The 19,962-nt window shown below is 38.2% G+C and overlaps 1 protein-coding gene across 1 annotated transcript; it reads left to right on the top strand.

The window, feature by feature from the left end:
* The first annotated feature begins 1,015 nt into the window (after positions 1-1,015).
* On the top strand, positions 1,016-19,587 carry bcl2l12 (BCL2 like 12). Its single transcript, XM_042505883.2, has 8 exons — positions 1,016-1,423; positions 6,619-6,799; positions 11,502-11,697; positions 12,482-12,698; positions 13,040-13,144; positions 14,892-14,968; positions 15,274-15,537; positions 16,389-19,587. The coding sequence occupies exons 2-8, from the start codon at positions 6,621-6,623 to the stop codon at positions 16,428-16,430; spliced, it is 1,080 nt and encodes a 359-aa protein (XP_042361817.1). The 5' UTR covers positions 1,016-1,423; positions 6,619-6,620; the 3' UTR covers positions 16,431-19,587.
* The last annotated feature ends 375 nt before the right edge of the window (positions 19,588-19,962 follow it).

Here is a 19,962-nt window from a genome sequence, read left to right as displayed (position 1 = left end):
TCTTATCTGGATGCCAACAAGGCCAACAAGAAAGACAGATAAGCCTTGAGGGACATCTACATCAACATAAAGGGGAATAACACCTAAATAAAGAAATCCAATACATTATTTCCATGACCTGAGACAGATCGATCCTTAACTTATTAACATGAGCTACTTTCTGTCAAAGCCAGAAACCAGAGAGGGAAGTCTCAAGAATGAAGTCTGGAGCTGCTTCAGAAACAATTAAGAGGAGCCTGCTTTTATGGACCCAGTTTTGTTTCAATAGCTAATTTCAATATTTGTGACATTTTTATACAGCACACCTGTTTACATTTTATTAAAAACCAAAGTTATACATGATTAACCCTTCGGCCCTGTTTTAATATCACACACTCTCCTATCACTCTGCGCACAAAATGCGCTTTTCAAAAGATTTAAAAAATTTGATAAATTATCTATTATTTTATTACATATAGCCCTTATATAAAAAAGTATTCAAACAATTTTGAATAGTGCATCCTGGTTTAGGCTTTTTTTTGGGGTTGTCCATGGGATAAACAATGCTGTCTGTAAAAGGTTTGACCATCTGTATTATTCTTATTATAAGACAGGCTCATTAATTATTACTATAAATCATTAAGTCTTTATTCTTCTCTCAATACTACCGTTAAAAATGCTAAAATGATTAACTGGATTACAGTAAAACCAAATAATATTTTCCATATGTGGTGAAATGTAATTAAGTACATTTACTCAAATACTTTTCTCTGAATTTTAGGTACATGAGCTCAACAAAATAGAATTTCTGCATAAAAATCATAAGAAAAGTTAATGAAATGTTGATATGAATTAGATTACCAGACAGTTTATAGTAGTAAGTACAGCTTAATCAATAAGTCGATTCACTGAAAATAAATTGACAACTATTTAAAGTATTTTTTCTAGTATTGTTTTTTTTTCTTCTTTTTGTAAATTTGAGGGTTTTTTTTAATTATATTGTTTTTTCCTTTCATTTTTCTTTGATTTTGACTTTTTAAATTTTTTTTCTAGGCTATTTGTTTAATAATTTAAGATTTGGGGGTGTTTATTCTTTTTGTAAATAGAATTTTAAGGGGTTTTGTGTGTGTGTGTGTACACTTACTTTTATTTTGCAATACGAACCTTTTGCTTGTGACAGAGTATTTTCACAGGGCTGTATTAGTACTTTTACTTCAGTAGAGGATCTGAGTCCTTCTTCCACCACAGAGAGAAATCCCGGTCACTGTGCTGGATGATGAGCTTCCGGCTGGAGTCTAGCCGAGACTCTTGGCCCAGATGGCCCCTCCCCCTCCGCGCGCCGTGCCGCAGTTACCGAGCAGTCCGGTGTAGCTGCGCACAAACACAAGGGAAAGACGAAGACTGCGTAACTCTTGTAAAAACTCGCAGAAACTCACAAATACAGGTAGGAAGACATGTTTCTTTGGAGTTTGCCCCCGCCTGTGCTTTATTTACACCTCATGAAGTTACGGAAATGTTATTGTGTACCCAGTTATTTACCTGTAAACTCCGTGAGGGAGGAAAAGTTTTGTCCTCCGTAAATCAGTCCGGAGACTCATACATGTAGCCTTCGTTTACATTTTCAGTTGAGGCTACAGTTCAACTCATCATTAGTTTCTTCTGTGTACAGTTTTCTGTTGCGAAGGCGTTTGGCTGTAACAGGTGGTGGTGTTTACTGTTTTGTTTTTTTTTAATAAAAAAAAAAAGAGCGCAGTCATGTTAGCATTTCCTGGTGCTTGAATGGGAATTCCCTTCCGTCCCGTCCGGCCGGTGCGGATTCTCCCGCTCCCGTCCCGGTGTCTCGGCCCTATTTTCCTCCTCCTCCTCCAAGATGATTCTCAATCATGTTAAGTGTGCCTTTCAAAATAGAGTGTCCCTCTAAATCTATGCACTATTCCTCTTTTTTTATTTCCTCCCCTATTTCTCACATTGCGGTTTTTTTAATTGAATGGAAATGACGCCCTGTTGTCTCATGATCTTAGAGCTGCTGCCCCTCATTTCCCTCCATATAATGTCCTTCTGCTTAAAGTTTCATTTTTCAGAAGTCTATATATGTTTTTCTTTACAACACACGCTGGTTCGGCAGGTTTGTCTTCTCTCTCATCACCAAGAATGCCCCTATGAGCAGGAGCCCAAATGAAAGTGACATCAGAGCCGTGTTTATTACCCCTGAAGGTTATTGCTGTAGACTGTATATAAATATATCTTTATATACAGTCTATGGGTATTGCTCTTAGCAGTCGGTCCTGATGATGAGAGGACGCACCTGACATGAGAGTAGACAGAACAGGGACAGAGTCCTTCTTTCCACCTCTACGTTAAAACTTTACATTTATATAACAGGGTCATTTATACAGCAGTAATATGTGTAAAGAAGCCAGATGTACAGTTGTAATATTAAGTATTAGAATTACACATTGTTTCTGTTGTTATCTGACATGCTTAGACCTCCATAGTCATTATGTGGAACGTTTGATACTCAGTTTCTGTACTCCAACGTTCACCTTTGGGGGTACCCCTCCTATAGAGGGGTGTCTCCCGCCTTACCTCTCCCCTTTTACTGTTGTACTCCACAGGAGAGGTAAGCATCATTGCTCTCGCTGTAACGTTGGTATTTTAGCGCTGTAAAGCTATGTTTATAAGTTAATTTTTCAGCCTAAACTTGTTGTACAATATTCTAACATATTCCTGTGTCGCTTAATTTGTGTAGGGGCTCGAGTTATGGAAACATAATTGACAGAGGATTTTGGTTTTTACCTCTTGCTGTCAGAAATAAACGGAGACCGCCTCCAAAGATATCCATGGTTTGGGCTTTTTCCATCACAACACAACGCAGACAACACTAGAGTCCACCGGTTACATTTATACAACGCTGTAGTTATTTAGTATTTATTCAGGTTTAGGCATAAAAAACACTTAGGTATAGTGAGGGAAAAAACATGTTTGGCTTAAAATAACTAGCAGGGAATGTAGCAATGTATTGTTAAAAAGCAGCTGCTTTTGATGCAACTGTTCCTGCTTGGTAAACAGCCACAAGTTGCTGGAAAATGCTCATGTTTGGTGGCTAAAAAGCCACTGGAAACACAGCAGAGACTTGCTAAATGACATTCAGATTTGTTCTTTGTTGGTCTCGAGCAGTAGTCTGCAGCTTTGGAGGTATCCTTTCCACCTTCAAAAGGCATAGGTACATGGTGTAAAGACGTCACGTCACAGATGTAGCATCACACGAATCACTGAACATGCAGTCACTCGCTCAGTGAGTTCCTGCATGTTCACTCACAACAGAAAGTCAGTTACTGACTGAGAGCTCAACTGAAGTGAGAAATGAAGAAGAAGCAGAAGAGGGCAGTTATTCAGTTCACTTCGTTCAAAAGATTTGTTCTTTTGACCGAAACATCTATGAACGACACCACACTATCTCCCAGAAAGCCATATTTTACTTTCCCAACCATAGACTGTATATAAAGATGGACGATGCACCCCCACTTACCCCTGTAATGCTTAAGTGACACTAAAATATTTGGAATACGGCCGCTGCTATCTTGCGCTGGTGAAGTAATTCAGAGTAGCAATATCCACGGTGGGGGAGTTTCCACTAAAACACCCGTCCAACCAATCGGGAGCAGTTTGGGGTTCAGTATCTTGCTTAAGGATACTTTGACACGTTGCCTGGAGGAGCCAGGGATTGAACTGCTGACCTTTCGATTACAGGAAGACCCGCTCTACCTCTGAGCCACAGCTGCCGGCGAGCGCATAGGCTGTCACAGCTGTTAATCATGGTCAGTGTCAATGTCATGTCAATCCGAAGTTATCATTAAAAAAACACCTCAAGGGTGATGCAAACTACCTTCAGTGTCAGAAGCCGTCTCGAGGAAACATTTTTTGATGTTAATGTGATTTTTTAGTTTGCCCTATTCACTGACATGGAGGGGTGGGCTTTATGACCTATACTGCAGACAATTCGGGTGGAAATGTTAGACTTTGCGGGATCTTTATATACAGTCTATGGTCCCAACTCATACTCTGATGGCTTTTGTCAGCTTTAACTGTTAGTTTCTTCACACCTCTCCAGCCCTTTTGATGCTGCCTGTTCAAGGGGGCGCTGTTATTTCGCCTTACCGTTTACTATATAAGGTACAATCACACAATGGGGGAACAGAGTTGCCTCGCCTTAAAGCTGGCTGAAGTAGAACCAGAGCCGAATCAACGTCTTTGTTACAAGTTTTAGCCAGCAGGCCGTGTTATGCGTGTTACCCACTGCAGGCGATTTAAAAAGCAGCTAGTAGCAGCTAGCAGCAGTTACCAGCTAACTCAAAGAAGAAGAACAGCGACCAAAAATGTGCCATATGACAGGGTAGGTACATGAGCCGATGCTCTTGTGTGATGCGACACATCTCTTTTGCTTCTGGAACTCCATCTAAAATCACATTGGGTTGGCATGAAGCCGCCATTGTTTGTTTCTGTATGAAAAAGCAAAAGTTCTTTGTCTTTGTTGCAGCAGTATTATGGGACCTCTGTGCTTCTCTCTCAAACCTTACTACTACATTTAGTAATCCTGCCTTCAGGACCCCTCTCTCACTCACATGTGTATCTCCCTTACAGCTATCCAACTGTTTGTATCTATTCCTTCTCACAACTTCTTCCCTCTCACTTTCTCTCCTACCAACACTTCCATTTTCCTCCTCCTCACTAAACCCAGTACTGTGGCCAACACAGTCTGTTTCCGTCCCTGCCATGCAGCCTACTACAATCTGTAAGAAATCTGTGGAAGAATATGTTTCCTAGACCTCTACACGCTGTCGATGTCCTCACTTAATATTCCCTACACTACCTACTCCTACAACCAAGTCCAGATGTTCGCCAATCCCAAATCAAATGGTAAATTGATTGTACTTTTATAGCGCTTTTCTAGTCTTATTGACCACTCAAAGCGCTTTCACACTACATTGTCACATTCACCCATTCACACACACATTCACACATGAACGCTGAGGCCAATGTACAAGGTGCCACCTGCTACTCAGTAATCATTCACACACACTCACACACCAATGATGCGGCATTGGGAGCAATTTTGGGTACAGTATCTTGTTCAGGGATACTTTGACATGTTGCCCGGAGGAGCCGGGGATCAAACCGCTGACCTTCCTATCAGAGGACGACCCGCTCTACCTCAAAGCCACAAGTGGTTTTATTAAGCAGTATTACATGCTTAATGTCATTTGAGCACAACAGTGATGTGGTTAGGACAGAGGTGCCTGCGCCGAGGTCCGCAAGCATCACTAAAGTGCTCAAATGCTGAAATATGAGTCTGGATGGACATGGATGCAAACTATAACTGCAGCTTGTGGAGACACACTACCACAAGGCGGTAATTGTAGTTACATTTCTGTGGGTGATCCTATGCTGTATATGTGTGTTGTCTCCAACACTGACACTAATAAAAAAAAGTCTACAAGGAAAGGGAATGTTAACTGACAGGATAGTCCAGGTACGTTTGTGTTTTGGCTTCACCTAGCCTTGGAGAGTATTTCATGAAGCTTGATTATTTCCTGTCTACTTAGTCTGTTTTTTTTCTGTGAGGCAGATTTAAATGACCCTACATGTGGTTTTACAGCAACCAGATTGATTGTTTTTTCATTTCAGTTCATCTTGCACAGACTTCAATACCAGTATCACAATATAAAGAATTTTTTTTGCCCCACTAACGAATGGGTTAGTCCACCACTTTGGCCCAGACTGAAATATTTAAACAACTATTACTATAAAGTCAATGATTCTCCTTTTGGTTTAACATGTTAGGATGCTAATATTTGCATATTAGCACTAAACACAGTAAAGGTGAGGCTGACTAGGATGTCTTTAATTTTAGAGGTATTTTGTTTAAAAGCTACAGTATGACACATTTAAAGTTTTTGATAGTGGTGCTACATGGCAAGTCAGGGGTTCACCAAAGTTATTAGAACTGATATTGAGGATGATCAGTTTTGATGCATAAAACCTGGCTGTTGTGTCAGTTTACCACTCAGTACATTTACATGCACAAATTAGTCAAGCTACAGTCATAGCTCCATCAGGCCTTTTAACTGATCTACTGTTAAAACATTGGTGATTTTTGAGCATTTAATGCCGGACTTCATAAAATGTTTCTAAAATACCTGATCTCTGTGCTCTACCTTGTAGTGCTTCATTAACCCTTAGGGCCCGTTTTAATATTACACATTTCATATTTCAAAATCATGCTATTAAAAATATTATAAATTAATATTATTTTCTACTTTCATTGAGTTAATTTTTTTGAACCAACATCAGTCCTAATCATAACTATATCATTAAATATTGATGCTATTGAACTGAAAAAACCTAGCACAGCTGGTAAAAAATAGTACATAGTTCATATAGTACATACTGCATTATGTAGTGTAGTAATGACAGTACAAAAGACCCATCATACCTGATGTCTTCTGAGGATGGTTCTCAGAATCAGCGTGAGGGTCTAAGGACACAGGGATGCCGTATATTGTAAAGCCCATGGAGGGAAATTAGGATTTCTGATAATGGGCTTTATTAAATAAAACTAACTGTCTTTCTGTTCCACAGTGATGTCAGAGTCCATGTGCCGCTCTCCCTCCACCTCCTCCATCTCCTCCATCTCTCTGGTAGAGATCAAGGCTGAGACTCACCTCGTCCTCAAAGCTTTCCTGCATCGGACCATTTCCATCCCTCTGACAGAGAGACCTGGGACGGTCGGAGGGGCCTACAGAGATCACAACAAGTACAGGTAATGGAACTCACCACTCTGGGATTCTGCTGTGATGTTTTCAGGATTTTTTTTTGTTGGTTTGTTTCACTATTATCAACAACACACTCATCTCCTTTCACCTTAGGCTATTTACTGATGTCAAAAATGGATCAAATGTATAATTATTTAATGTTATTCATCTGTTTGTGTCATCTGTCTTATTCCATCTTGTGTATTTCTTTGAACCTCTAACTTTGGAGTCTGTCACACAAACTACAGATATAATGGCTTGGTATTCTTGCTGATGAAGTTAATCACACTTGTTAAATAGAAAGTTGCTCTCAGTAGAGTGCAGATCTTTGCCAGGCAGCCACCCAAGCTGATTGTGGCCACTTTGAAACACTCTGTGACTGCTGCAGACACGCTTCAGAAACTTCCCAGAAACTCATAAAAATATGCTCCTCACATATGATGGAGTTGCGGCGTGTTTGGGGTTTTCCACTGCTTATGAAACATTAATAAAAACAATAAAAATAAACTATAAAAATTTGAAGATGAATTTAGTTTTACTATCTAAAATACTGTCCATAACTGGACGTTGCATGGTATTACCTTTGTCTACACAGCACAACAAAGTAGGAAATACAAACCATAACACAAATAAAATATTACACAAAGTGGCCTGCTTGCTTTCATGTGGTCGAAGCACAAATATCAAGAAAAAAATTAGACCAAATCCCGGTGTGGTATAATGCCATGCTGCAGACTGAACAAAACCAGTCATGGCAGCTAGAATGAGGTGCAGCTGAACCCAGTGGAATTCTCCCTCCTGGCTCCCAACAATCAAGATGGCAGCAAAGATAACGACAACGTGGACCGACAAAGTGGCAGCCTCCAGGCTAAAACTGAACTACAAGAGATCCTCAAGCATACATTTATAAATGTGCACATAGAAAGTGAGGCTGAATGGTCCAGGAGTTTTTAAGATTGGCTGCAGAAACACTGTTGATGTTTACAGCAGGAAAAAATAATTCAGCCATGCAGTGATGATGATGATGATGATGATGACGATGATGATGATGATGATGATGATGATGATGCAAATGTGAAGCAACTCCAATTAACACAACCAAAAGCTTGATTAGCTTATGGTGATCAAAATGTCACAATATGTCATTTATAACTCAAACTCTATCATTTATTTGAATGTACATGTTTTCCATTTGTGTGGTAGTTTCACACCCAGTGCAGAATACACTGTGCAGTGGTATGAGGAGAGTCACAAACAGATGGAGTTTCATTTCAATGAGTCAGGGCAAAGTGAATGAATTTAAAGGCTTAGACAAATCTCAAACTCGTCCTGTTGTCTGACAACAGAAACACACAGTATGTAAATGACAAAATCTACGTGGTGATACACAGTGATCACAGAGAGCAGGAGCTGCAGGGTGCTGTGTACATAAGACATAATAGTATTATTTATTATTATTGTTAAATTTATTTTATTTTAATGTGACTGTTGCTTAGTCTAAGACTGGAAAAAAGTATGTGTAGAAAGAATCTATGACATATATTTTTAAATCATTGTATGATAAAAACTGTCCACTGCAATAATATAGAAGGAAACTGAATTATCCAGAGAGACCATGGATCACAAAAGGGCTGCAAAATGCCTGTACAAAAATATAGATACAAAAATAAGTTGACTTTTAGTATTACAGGAGTATTACAATAAAATCCTAGAAAATAACAAAAATAATATTAAGGCACATGGGATATATTAAATTGAATTATTAGAAATAAAACAACTAGCTTATAGTACCCAGATTATTTTACTGATAATGATAAGAAATATAACAATATGACTCATGTGGTGGAGGGGTTCAACGACTTTTTTGTGAATGTGGGTTCTAAACTGGTAAGAGAAATAGATGACACACAGCCCACAGAGAGAACTGGAGTGGAGGAATATGGAGACAGTAATCCAAGCTCAATTTTTTTGAAAACTGTAGAAAAAAATGAAATAATTGACATTGTCAATAAATGCAGTAACAAGTCATCTAATGATTGGAATGACATTGATAAGACTCTTTTGAAGAAGGTAGGGTATTGTGGACCCGCTAACTTAAACCTGTAACTTGTCATTACAGTCTGGTATATTTCCAAACAAAATGAAAATGGCTGAAGTTAAACCGCTATATAAATCGGGGGACAAGCACCAATTCACAAATGACAGGCCTGTGTCATTACTTTCTCAAGTTTCTAAGAATCTGGAAAAACTATTTGTCGCAAGGCTAGATAACTTCATGGAAAAACACAACTTCTTAATGGACAGTCAGTATGGTTTTAGACCAAAAAGATCAGTTTTATGGCACTAATGGAACTAACATAAGACATTAGAAGTAGCATAGACAATAAGAAGTATGCAACTGGAATATTTATTGATTTAAAGAAAGCGTTCAATACTATTGATCATGACATACTGTTCAAGAAAATGGAAAGGTATGGTGTAAAAGGTATTATGCTAGATTGGCTAAAAAGTTATATGGGGAACAGACAACAGTTGGTACAGATGGGTGACTTTAAGTCATATTGTCTGAAAATTACTTGCGGGTTCCCACAGGGTTCAGTTTTGGGATCGTCATTGATCATTGTCTATTTTATATATGAATGACATCTGCAAGTTATCAAGTATTCTGAGATTTGTTATTTTTGCGGATGACACTGATATATTTTGTGATTGGGAAGCTTTACAGCAGCTTTTGGAAATGGTATCAGCTGAACTGACAAAATCACAAGTATGGTTTGATAAAAATAAACTGTCTTTAAACTTGCATTTAAATTATTGTGTGGCGATGTGGGGCAACACCTGCAGAAGCACCTTACATCCACTATGCACACCACAAAAGAGGCCATGAGGATTATTCATAATGTAGGATACTATGAGCACCAAAGCATTGTTTTTATGAATGTCTGCATAATAATTTAAAGCAAGAAAGAAAAGAAAAAAGTAACTCACTTGCAGGTAACATTCAAAGACTGTTCTGGGGCAGAGATGAGGGATATTTCTATAGAGGGAAATTAAATTTAAAACAACCATCTGTACACAGGACTCTAAAAAGTATGTGCATGTCGGTGTGTGGGGTGATTCTGTGGAATAGTGTGGATGAAGGAATCAAACACAGTAATAATCTGGCACAATTTAAAAAGAGATACAGAAGCATGATTCTAGAAAGATAATGAGACCAGGAAGGAGGAAATATGTGAAAAAATAGTTATAGATTGGCATGGCTATTATTGTGTATTATATATAACTGTTGTAGTATAATTATGGGTTACATAGCATTATGTATTATACTTTATAGACTAGTGTATATTACTAGGTACGATATATAAATGTGGTATTATAATTATATTGTAAATATGATTGTAATTATTGTCATAGTATTGCATATAGCACATATAATATACTGTGGCTTGGTATGCATATGGTCTTGTATTATTTGGTATTATATATCATGTAAGTGTCGTATTACAGTTATGTCATAAATATGTTTATAGTTATCATCTATTATTATTTGTTATATAATGTAAAAGATAATTTTGTATTATGGTAGATATAATAGTGCATACTATGGACACAGTTTGAGTTGGGGTAGGGCTAGAGAAGCTTCTTCCTACACCCTCTCAGTGAAAGGACAGTGGTGCTGCAGTTTTGACTGACATTTGTAAACTATATGTACTTTTGTTTCTATTTCAGCTATGTTGTTAAAAAAAATATTTATTCTGTTCTTTCTTTATTATTTGTTGTTCGAAGTAAACAAACAAACAAACAGTTGCTGCCTTTACGTGCTCCTCAAAAATTTCGTACTTCCCTGTTGTGCAGTCATAATTACGACATACATGCATTCAAGTGCTCTGGTAAGAAAAAAGCAACAAAAATGGATGCCTGAAGTGAAAAGGTTGTTTTTCGTGACAGAGCTATGTTAACACACAGCTAAGTAAAAGTTGTTATCAATGTTAGTATACTCACCCGGCATGCTTTATAGTAATAGTTTGCTTGCTTGCTACAGTTAATAAATGCATATACTAAAATGTGCAACTACTACAAGTAAATGAGAGCTACGAGGAGCAATATGATAAAATATATTGTATGTTTCCATACTTTCTGCCAGTTCTGCTGCCCTGAAACGTCACACAAACTTCACAACTCGGCAACTCGGGTATCATTGAAATTTCCCAATTTCCCACTGGTACTTACGACTTTAAATGGCTGTTCATGTGCTCGTAACTTGTAAATACGATATTTAGGAAGGCAGCATATGACTCATTGTTTGGAGATTTTGTCATCAAACTAAATACTTAAATGACCATTGTGAAGTGTGAGTTTTTGGTTCCTTAAGAGGCAATACAATCTGTTCAGTCATCTCTGAGTATATTGGGTGAAGTTTCTTGACTGTGACTGTAGAAATCAAATATCAGTAATGTGCTGATAATGCGATTAAATGATACAATAGACAATCACATTCTACAACACTGCAGTTTTCTGACAATATGAAAGTAAGGTCATGTGATTTATTTTTTTTCAAATGGATTTTAATGATTGTTACTTTTGAGTGTGCTCATACGGTGAGAAAAGTAGAGGCATCAAGGATCACCCTGAGTTAAAACAGTGTTGAATGCTGGGATACCTGTCTTGTACCAGCCCAGTGGTTAACCAAGCTTTATCCTCTCCATGCAGCTCCAAGCCACAGCCAAAAGCAAAGGATGGGGGGGAAACTCAAGCTGAAGATGCCAATTCAGGAGACGAGAAGAACAGTGGATTCAAGGACTTGATAAAGCAGCTCAACAGCACACGCCGTGCCGCCAAAGACCCCAAAGGCTCATTGGACAGGGACAGTAAGGCAAAACCATCACTCCTCAGAGACCAAATAGAAGTAAGGAAGTGTTATTTTGTTCATATGTTTTTTTTAAATAGTAACAATAGTCAATAGTCAATATAAACTGATGTTTTAGATAAGTATTTGGCTGATAGCTGAAAACAATGGTTTTTTTTTGTTGTTCATTTTGTTTGTTCTTGCACCGTTTGTGCCAGGGAAACAAAGAAATCATAACTTTATATAAAAAATAACCAGTTTGAAAGTCATTCAGTCCTTCATTACTCTACCTTTAAATGAGCACCATTTCAATCATACACACTTATGTAACAGTTTTTAATATAATTGTCTTTTAAATTTCTCTTTCAAACTCCTGTGTTTATTAAGTTTCTCACCAACAACTACATTTGACCATGTTACATTGGAACACATCAGGATAACATTAGAATTTGCCTTCATCCAATAATCATTTTTACTGGATAGAGCTTGAATGCATCATAATGTAGCTCAGTGTAACCTCTGTTAGCTGTTAGTTCCAGTCTCCAGCTGCTATCAGCTAACAGTTCATGTTAACTTGCTCTTCTCCTGCTGATTTCAACAGATTTCAACAGATTTGTTGTTCACGATGTAGCATTATCAGGGGAGAACATTGTGTGGGCCCTCTGATGCATCCAAAGTCAGTTTAATGTGTTGTTTTGTCTCAACAACATTACAGGGAACCAAACAGTTTTCTATCGTCCCCGACGACAGTTAGCCAAAGTATATTACTGAAGATGAAATATTATCACACCCACATCAGAGTCAGCACAGCCTTAATATTAAACAGAAGAACCTGTTCCCACAGGATGATGTCATATCCCCCTCCTCTACATCAGAGGAAGAGGACATCGAGAAGAAGAAGAAGCTGAGCCGCAAGAAGTTCAGGAAAAAGCTCTCCAAGATCTTTAGGTTAAAGTTAGAGAAAGACAAGGACAGAGAGGGGTCTGATTCTCCTCCTCAGAGGCCGACCACACTATCAATCAAAAAAGAACCAGAGCCCTCTCCGGCCATCGTCTCTCCCAGTAAGCTCCTCCATCACTCTGTAGAACTACACAAACCAGCTCTTATTTTATCTGTAGTTTATGTGTTTGCTGCTAAGCCTGGAGTTAAAATGTCAATGTGGAGTTTTTTATAGCTTTGAATCTGAATCCCATAATATTTTGTGCCTCCAAACCAGTATGTCTATCACTGTAGGGTGCACTGCAGGTTAAACTGATAAACACAGAACTCTGATACACCTCTGATTGGCTTTGCCTCTAAGCTATGTTTCTTTGCACATGTGAACACAACTACACTATACTACAGTAGAGAGTGGTAAATGTTGAATGTTTGATGTAGATGTATGGTTCTCATGTTGATGCAGACCACCCTCCTGAGTTCTATGATGAAGTAGCAGAGAAGCTGGACAAGATTGCCCAGAGGTCCACCAGTATAAAGAAACTTAGACCCAAAACCCCGCCTTCTCTAGGTAATCACACACACACACACACACACACACACACACAGCTTTATACTGTATGAAAAGTTTCTTTAAAATAGGGAAGTGCCCAAACCTGTAGTTCCTCTAATGTCCACTTGAAACATTGCTCCAAATCAGAGTTAATCCCCGTAGACCCCCAAGTTAAATTTCCAAACTTTACAGCAGTAAAATACGTTAACAGCCTGGTACAAAAAAAAAACAGTTTTGGTCTCTACAGCTAATTTCAACATTCATGACACTGTACCGGAAGTGAATTTTTATTTAACACACCTGTTTACCTTTTGTTATAGTCAGTAGACAATGTCCTCAGGGTCTCAGACTCAAACTTGAGTCTTGAAAACAAAAGTCCACAAACTAATGTAACATCACAGTGGCTACATCCATTATTTATACAGTCTGTGGTTCACCCACATAGCCTAGTTAGTGAGCCTAACACAATCCCAGTAATGCTCACAACTGCATCAAGGAATCCATTAGAGATCCATTTAAACTATAGCAGAGACACAACAAACAGTGTTAAAGTGAAGGAAAGATTTCAGTGAGGAAAATAAAAAAAAGAATAATGCAAACAACATCCCTAAAGCTGAAGGCATTGTCTGCTGTATGTAGTCTTTGGTGTAAAACATATCTAACAAACATCCTTCTCAAAACTTAACTATCCAAAAAAGACATTTTAACTCTTAGGGAGTGTTTGGCGCATTTTACGCACTTTTCATTCTTAATTTTTTGACAGTTTTGTCTGTGTTCATGCATATGGCATACATGTTGAAACCAAGTAGAACTGCAGTTTTTGATCCCACAGCCATTAAAGCATAAAAACATGCTTGTATTATTTCTGTGTCATTCTGGGATTTTGCCTTGGAATTTGTCAATTTTTACTATTTTCCACCTGATGACATAATTTTAACAATATTTGGCCTATAGAAAAAAAACATGCTATTTCCACTAGGTGCACTGTCACAATCAATGTTGCTCCAAATCACTGACATATCCCAGACATCAAACAAAAAAAAAAGTTTTATATTGAAAAAAATCTGTCTGTTTGTTTTGGTTTTTTTTTTGGTTCATTCAGGGTTTTTTTCCATATAAAATCATAGTGGTATCATAACAAAACCCTGGCATTTAAAGGGTTAAACTCTGAACCTTAATGAATATTTGGTAGTCATGTCATAGACTTTATTATTATTATTATTATTAAAAATAAAATCAATGAAAGTAGAAAATATATAAATATATTAACATGATATTTTTCAAAGCTTGATTTTGAAAAGCACATTTTATGCACAGAGTAATACAAGCGTGTGTAATATTAAAGTGGGTCCTCAGGGTTAAATAGCGTTAAGTGTTTCCAGAGTTTTAGATTATGCTTCACCACAGGTGATGACACACTGCACAGATGTGGATACACATGTACTCCTTGCACTACAGAGGTCTCAAACAAAATGACCACACCACAGCATGTGGCCACTTAAAAGTATCACCCTGTACACCAGTAGGAGGCAGTGTTATTCTACTAAATGACTTCTGGACCTGAATACACTCATGGATCTCTAGTTCAAAATGCAATACCTGATTTGTTTTTCATCTGCTCACCAACACAGGGAGCCTCTGCTACACACCAATGTGTGGAGGGTTTTTTTTGGTCTGAATCTAATCTAAAGTGTAGACACAGACTAAGCGCTGTGGGACCCTCACTGACCCACTGACTGCAAAGTTGTTGCCCGTGTTCTTTTAGGAGTTTGTGAGAAAGACGCAGTGGTGCAGCAGCTGGCTCAAGTGCTGTCGTTAGAGGGAGATTCTATCAACACAAAGGTAAGTGGTTCATTATCATGTATGTTAAACTGCAGTTTATAGTGAGACTTAAGATTCTGGGGATTTTTGACCGACAAATTTTGTGAAGTAATATCAGTAAACTGCAGTCAACTTTTGATGTTTAGCAGTTATGCTATGCCAGCTACCACAATACTGTATCTGCAAAAAACACAGCTACAGCAACAGCTACAGAGACAGATGGATATACAACTAAGTATAACACGCAGAGAAAGATTTCCTCACATATGTTTATCTGTGTGCACGTGTTAACTGGCTTACACTGCAACCTGCATGTCTACTGACAGATCCAGTCGGACCCCTTTCTGCGCTCCAGCTTGGCTCGTCTCTCCTACGCCTCTTTTGCCAAACTTCTGGACACTTTCAGCAGTATTCAGGTATCAAGAGCCCCGGCCCTGCAGCCAACAGCTAGTCCAACTCTGCGACGCATGGCTGTCAGCATGGAGGTGTCACGGAGGATAGTGACGGCCACAGGCACCCACCGCATGCAAGGCTATGCAGAGTGCTACATGGAGACCTTTGCCCCCTGGGTCAAGAGTCAGGGAGGATGGGTGAGCGATCTAATAAATCAATTAAATTCTGCCCCACTATTTCATTAAAGACATATAGAAGCTGGTATTCAATTATTGACCCAATGTTAAACTGTGTAATTACCTGCATGAATGAGGTAAATAAAATACTGGAATAATAATAACAGGAAAACTAATAATGAGTTGATTAATTCAATTCCACTTGTTTCTTTTTAAACTGATGTTAAGGTGAAATTTTGTTGGGTTTTTTTAACCTGGAGCCTATTTTCCCATGTTTTTGTTGCCAAGTCACTCATATAGACAACAGTTTTTGATACTCTGCTATTAAGAGAGACAACAGCACCAAAAGCTGCAAAGCTGGCTGCATTTTGATCCCTACTTGCAATTGCACACCATTAATTTACATCCATGATAAACGCATGTATTTGTTAGCGACTGAGAGAGAGACCTATAGCTGCAGCAGCTAAATGGGCTGCAGTGTGCTCCCTGCTGGCAATTGTGAACTGTAAATGTACATCCACAAAAGTGTGTTTTTTACCACTGACAAGCTCAGATTGTTAATGTAAGTGTCATAATAATACGTTTAAAAAATCGAAATAAATTTATGATAAAAAAACACCAGTTATTGGCAGCATTTCATTCATTAAAAAGTCTGATACAGAGTTTGCTTCTGTTAGCCAAGGCTACAGACCCATTAAATACATGTTTATCTGACCCGCTCAAAGCATCCTTCACAGTCTGTGTGGTCATCAGGGCCTCAAGGACAAGTGCAGATTAAAACATTTAGACTCTTACACCTCTGACTTTTGGACCTACAGTATGTGGATTTTCTTTGTTTATAATTCTCCTCCACCCTTTTGTGTCCTCTGTAGGAGAACGTGGTGCACCTGGAGGAGCCTGCAGAGTACGACTGACTGCCCTGAGCTCTCAGGTGTCTTTTTGTTCCACTGGTTGCTGAACTCTGGATGATGACGTTGAAGTGAAGAGAGGCAGGTGGATAAGCTTTCCCACAGAGTCTCATCTGGACTGTAACAGGACTCTAAAAGCCTCTGTGATTGATTTAAGTCTGGGATGGAGGCATCAGACAGTGTTCTTACTAAAGGTTACTGTTTTTATACTGTCAGAAGAAGAAATTATTTATAGATTATTTTATTAAAATATGTGTCAGTCAGTTTGAGAGTGATAGCAGGCTGTGATGGTGTTTTGAGTTTGGCAGTGTGCAGTTTACAGTAGGATCATGATTTAGGCCTTTAAACAAGCATTTTATTCTCTAAAGTCCATTGTAGAATGTGTGATTTTGGGCAGTCCCAGACGAAAAATGACCATCATGACAGAAATGTCACAATATCTTTGGTTGTGGCTCTAAAACGGTGGTCCTAGGTCACACAGTGAGAGCGGTTTAAAGATGGCCGTTGTCATGGTTGTGCAATCAAAGACAGCCTGGGATCAATCCTGACAGTGTCAGAAATTTGGGATGAGCATCTCACTAGCTAATGAAACTACCTAGTCTACTAACCAATCCATAGAAATGCAGCATGAGATGACGCTCTGATCTGCACCACACTGCTAAATGCTAATAGATGCTAATACTTACTCCGAGCTGTCGTTGCAAAACTGGAGTGCCAAGTTGGCCTCTTTTCCCGTCAGGACCGCGTCCACATTCTCCTCCTCTTGTTCAGGCTTTTGACACACATAAATGCCGCTTCAGCAAGGGCGCCACTTAACTTAAGATTTGCTAAAATCTCACAGTCTGCAGGAGGCTTTTCTCTGTTTAGTGAGATAATTACACTTGTAACAGTTGCAGTTTTTTACTCTCAGGTCCCTTACAAAAGGCCTCTTTCTTATACTATGTTCTCACAATGATAGGAAGAGCTGACAGTGAAGGATCAAAGACAGTCATGCTCTCCCTAACATCCACACACAGTCACCAACTGCTCCTTCTCACCTGCTGGCAAGCAGCTTCGCTGAGAGAGCCTAAAGCTCACAGAGGTTTCATATCGCCGCCAGATCAACCAAGATCATGTGTCATAAGTTTCATAATGATCGATAGATGTGAGTGTAGTCTATTTAGCATAATATGCTGTATTATGCCTTTGCTGAATTTACCATGAGCTGTAATGAGCTAGAGAGATGACACTTGGCAACATAACTGGAAATGTCCTAATGCTTTACCTTAGATTTGATCCCAATCGGCCTGATGGGTGAGGTATAGTTCAACTGAACTGAAAACTTTAAAAGGCCACGCCCTTCACGCTATGAGTCTGATTGGCTTGAAATTTGCAAGACATCTACATCTGAATGTGCTTTACAAAAAACCCATCTCTGGACAATGAAGGCTGCATGACGGATGTTTTGCTAATTTGCATAATGTGAAAAACATGACATCTGCTTTTATGACTGTATCAATACAATATATGGTATACAGCATTGCAGGGCGGAGCTACACAATTACATTACACATAAACACAAATTATTATTATTATTATTACACGGTTTTGAATATTCAAATAATTGGAACTGGTTGATTGATTGATTGATTGATTGATTGATTGATTGATTTATTGGTCAGAAAACATGGCCAACATCAATCATGGTCTTTGTAAAGGGCGGGGCTTAGATAGTAGGCTATAGCTCAACTTGACTTCTAACAATCCTGATCAAACTCAGTGGAGACATCCTGCACCAAGTCCTGTACAGATAAACCAAGTTTCACTCACATCAGATAAAGTCAGAGCAAGAGGTGGGACTTTTTTTATGCAATTATGAAATGCTGCATAAGCCAAAGTGATAATGAAATAAGTGTGTGATTGGTCTCACTACTCCTTTAAATTAGCTGCGATGACTTTATTTTTAAACCCTAAAACCATCTCATTACTGCTTGGGACTTTGATTTTGGGCAGCTGAGCTGCTTCTTTCTGCTGGCCATGACAGGGCTGGAACCTGGAATAGCTGCTTGTGACTATATTTTTTATATTTGTTTGTTGAAGATACAATCTGAAGCATTTGATGAAAATATTCTATCACTGTCAAAGTCATTGACATAGACAGAAGGACGCTAAATGAGCTACTCAAACTGAAGTGGTGCTGTTTTCTATTGTGATATTATTTATGTTTGAACATAATTAAAGTCAAACATTGTGAACAAATGTGTATTTTTATGGTCCTGAAATATACTGACTATGCTATTATACAACTGAAACTCGATTTTACTAGATTTCACTAGGGGTAAATGAAACTGTTCTTTTGCTGTTTAAATACATATATTTTTTATGTCTCTGCACCCGCGATAGCCGACAAAAACACTGGTTCTGCCATTATGTATTTGGGTTGTCCATCAGTAGGTCCTTCCGACTGTCTGTCTGTCCCATTCTCATGAAGAGAATAGCTCAGGAATCTCTTGAGCAAATTTGGCACAATCATCCACTTGGATTCAATGATGATCTGATTAGATTTTGGTGGTCAAAGGTCAAGACCATTCTGACCATATTTGTCTAATTCCTGCCTTCATGTGCTCCCAGGAAATATCCTATTTATTGTATTTGCAAGTAGCACATAAACAGCCCTACAAAGTTGTAATTACAAGTGGGAAATTAGGAAATTTCTATGATACCCAAGTTGCTGAGTTGTAACATTCGCGTGATATTTCAGGGCAGCAGAAATGGTGGAAACACTGTCAACAACTGACAGTAAAAAAAAATATAGGATTATTTTGTTCCTAGTAGCTATCATTTACTTTTAGTAGTTGCACATTTTAGTAACTGCATCTATTAGCTGTAGCAAGCAAGCAAACTTTGAACTATAAAGCATGCTGGGCCAGTATACTTAAATTGATAACATAATAATTTCATAACACAAGTTGCTGACTTAATATCATAAATGCATGAACACTGCGGGCAAAACTCAATGTTTAGTCAATTTTTATCAATTCATGTATTAAATATCAATTTTTGATTACATGTAAAGTGCAATATGGTATTGATATTAACTGCTGTCCATGTTGAGTGACTCAGGTTAAATATTAAAATATAAAGAAATATAATATATGATATAAAAATAAAATACAACCCATCACCTTTGTGGCTTCCATGTTGTTTCTTCTTCACGACCTCAAAGTACATGAACGCAACAAAGTCAGAAAAACGACATCACAACTGATCTCAAAAAAACATGTTTTTGGCCATTACTCAAGAATTTACGCAAATTATGACAAAACTTCTTCAGTGTCTAACAGAATAAAATAAAGTGATGTCATTTTATGTCCCAAAGGTCAAAGGTCAGATTCACTATGACATAATGTTCTTCAAAAACTCATTTCTGTCCATTATTCCACGTCATTTCTCAGGAAAAGAAGGGGAAACATTTGTTCAGATCCTGAATCGGTGACTCTAATATGTAAACTTTGCTGTTTGTAGAGATCTTATGTGCTGCCGAGGGGAAGTTGTGCAT

This window comes from Plectropomus leopardus, chromosome 18, assembly GCF_026936395.1.
Source record: "Plectropomus leopardus strain MGB_pleo_1.0 chromosome 18, ASM2693639v1, whole genome shotgun sequence".
Classification (NCBI taxonomy): domain Eukaryota; kingdom Metazoa; phylum Chordata; class Actinopteri; order Perciformes; family Serranidae; genus Plectropomus; species Plectropomus leopardus.
Note: the sequence above shows the minus strand (reverse complement) of the source record. Positions and strands in the feature narration are given on the sequence as shown.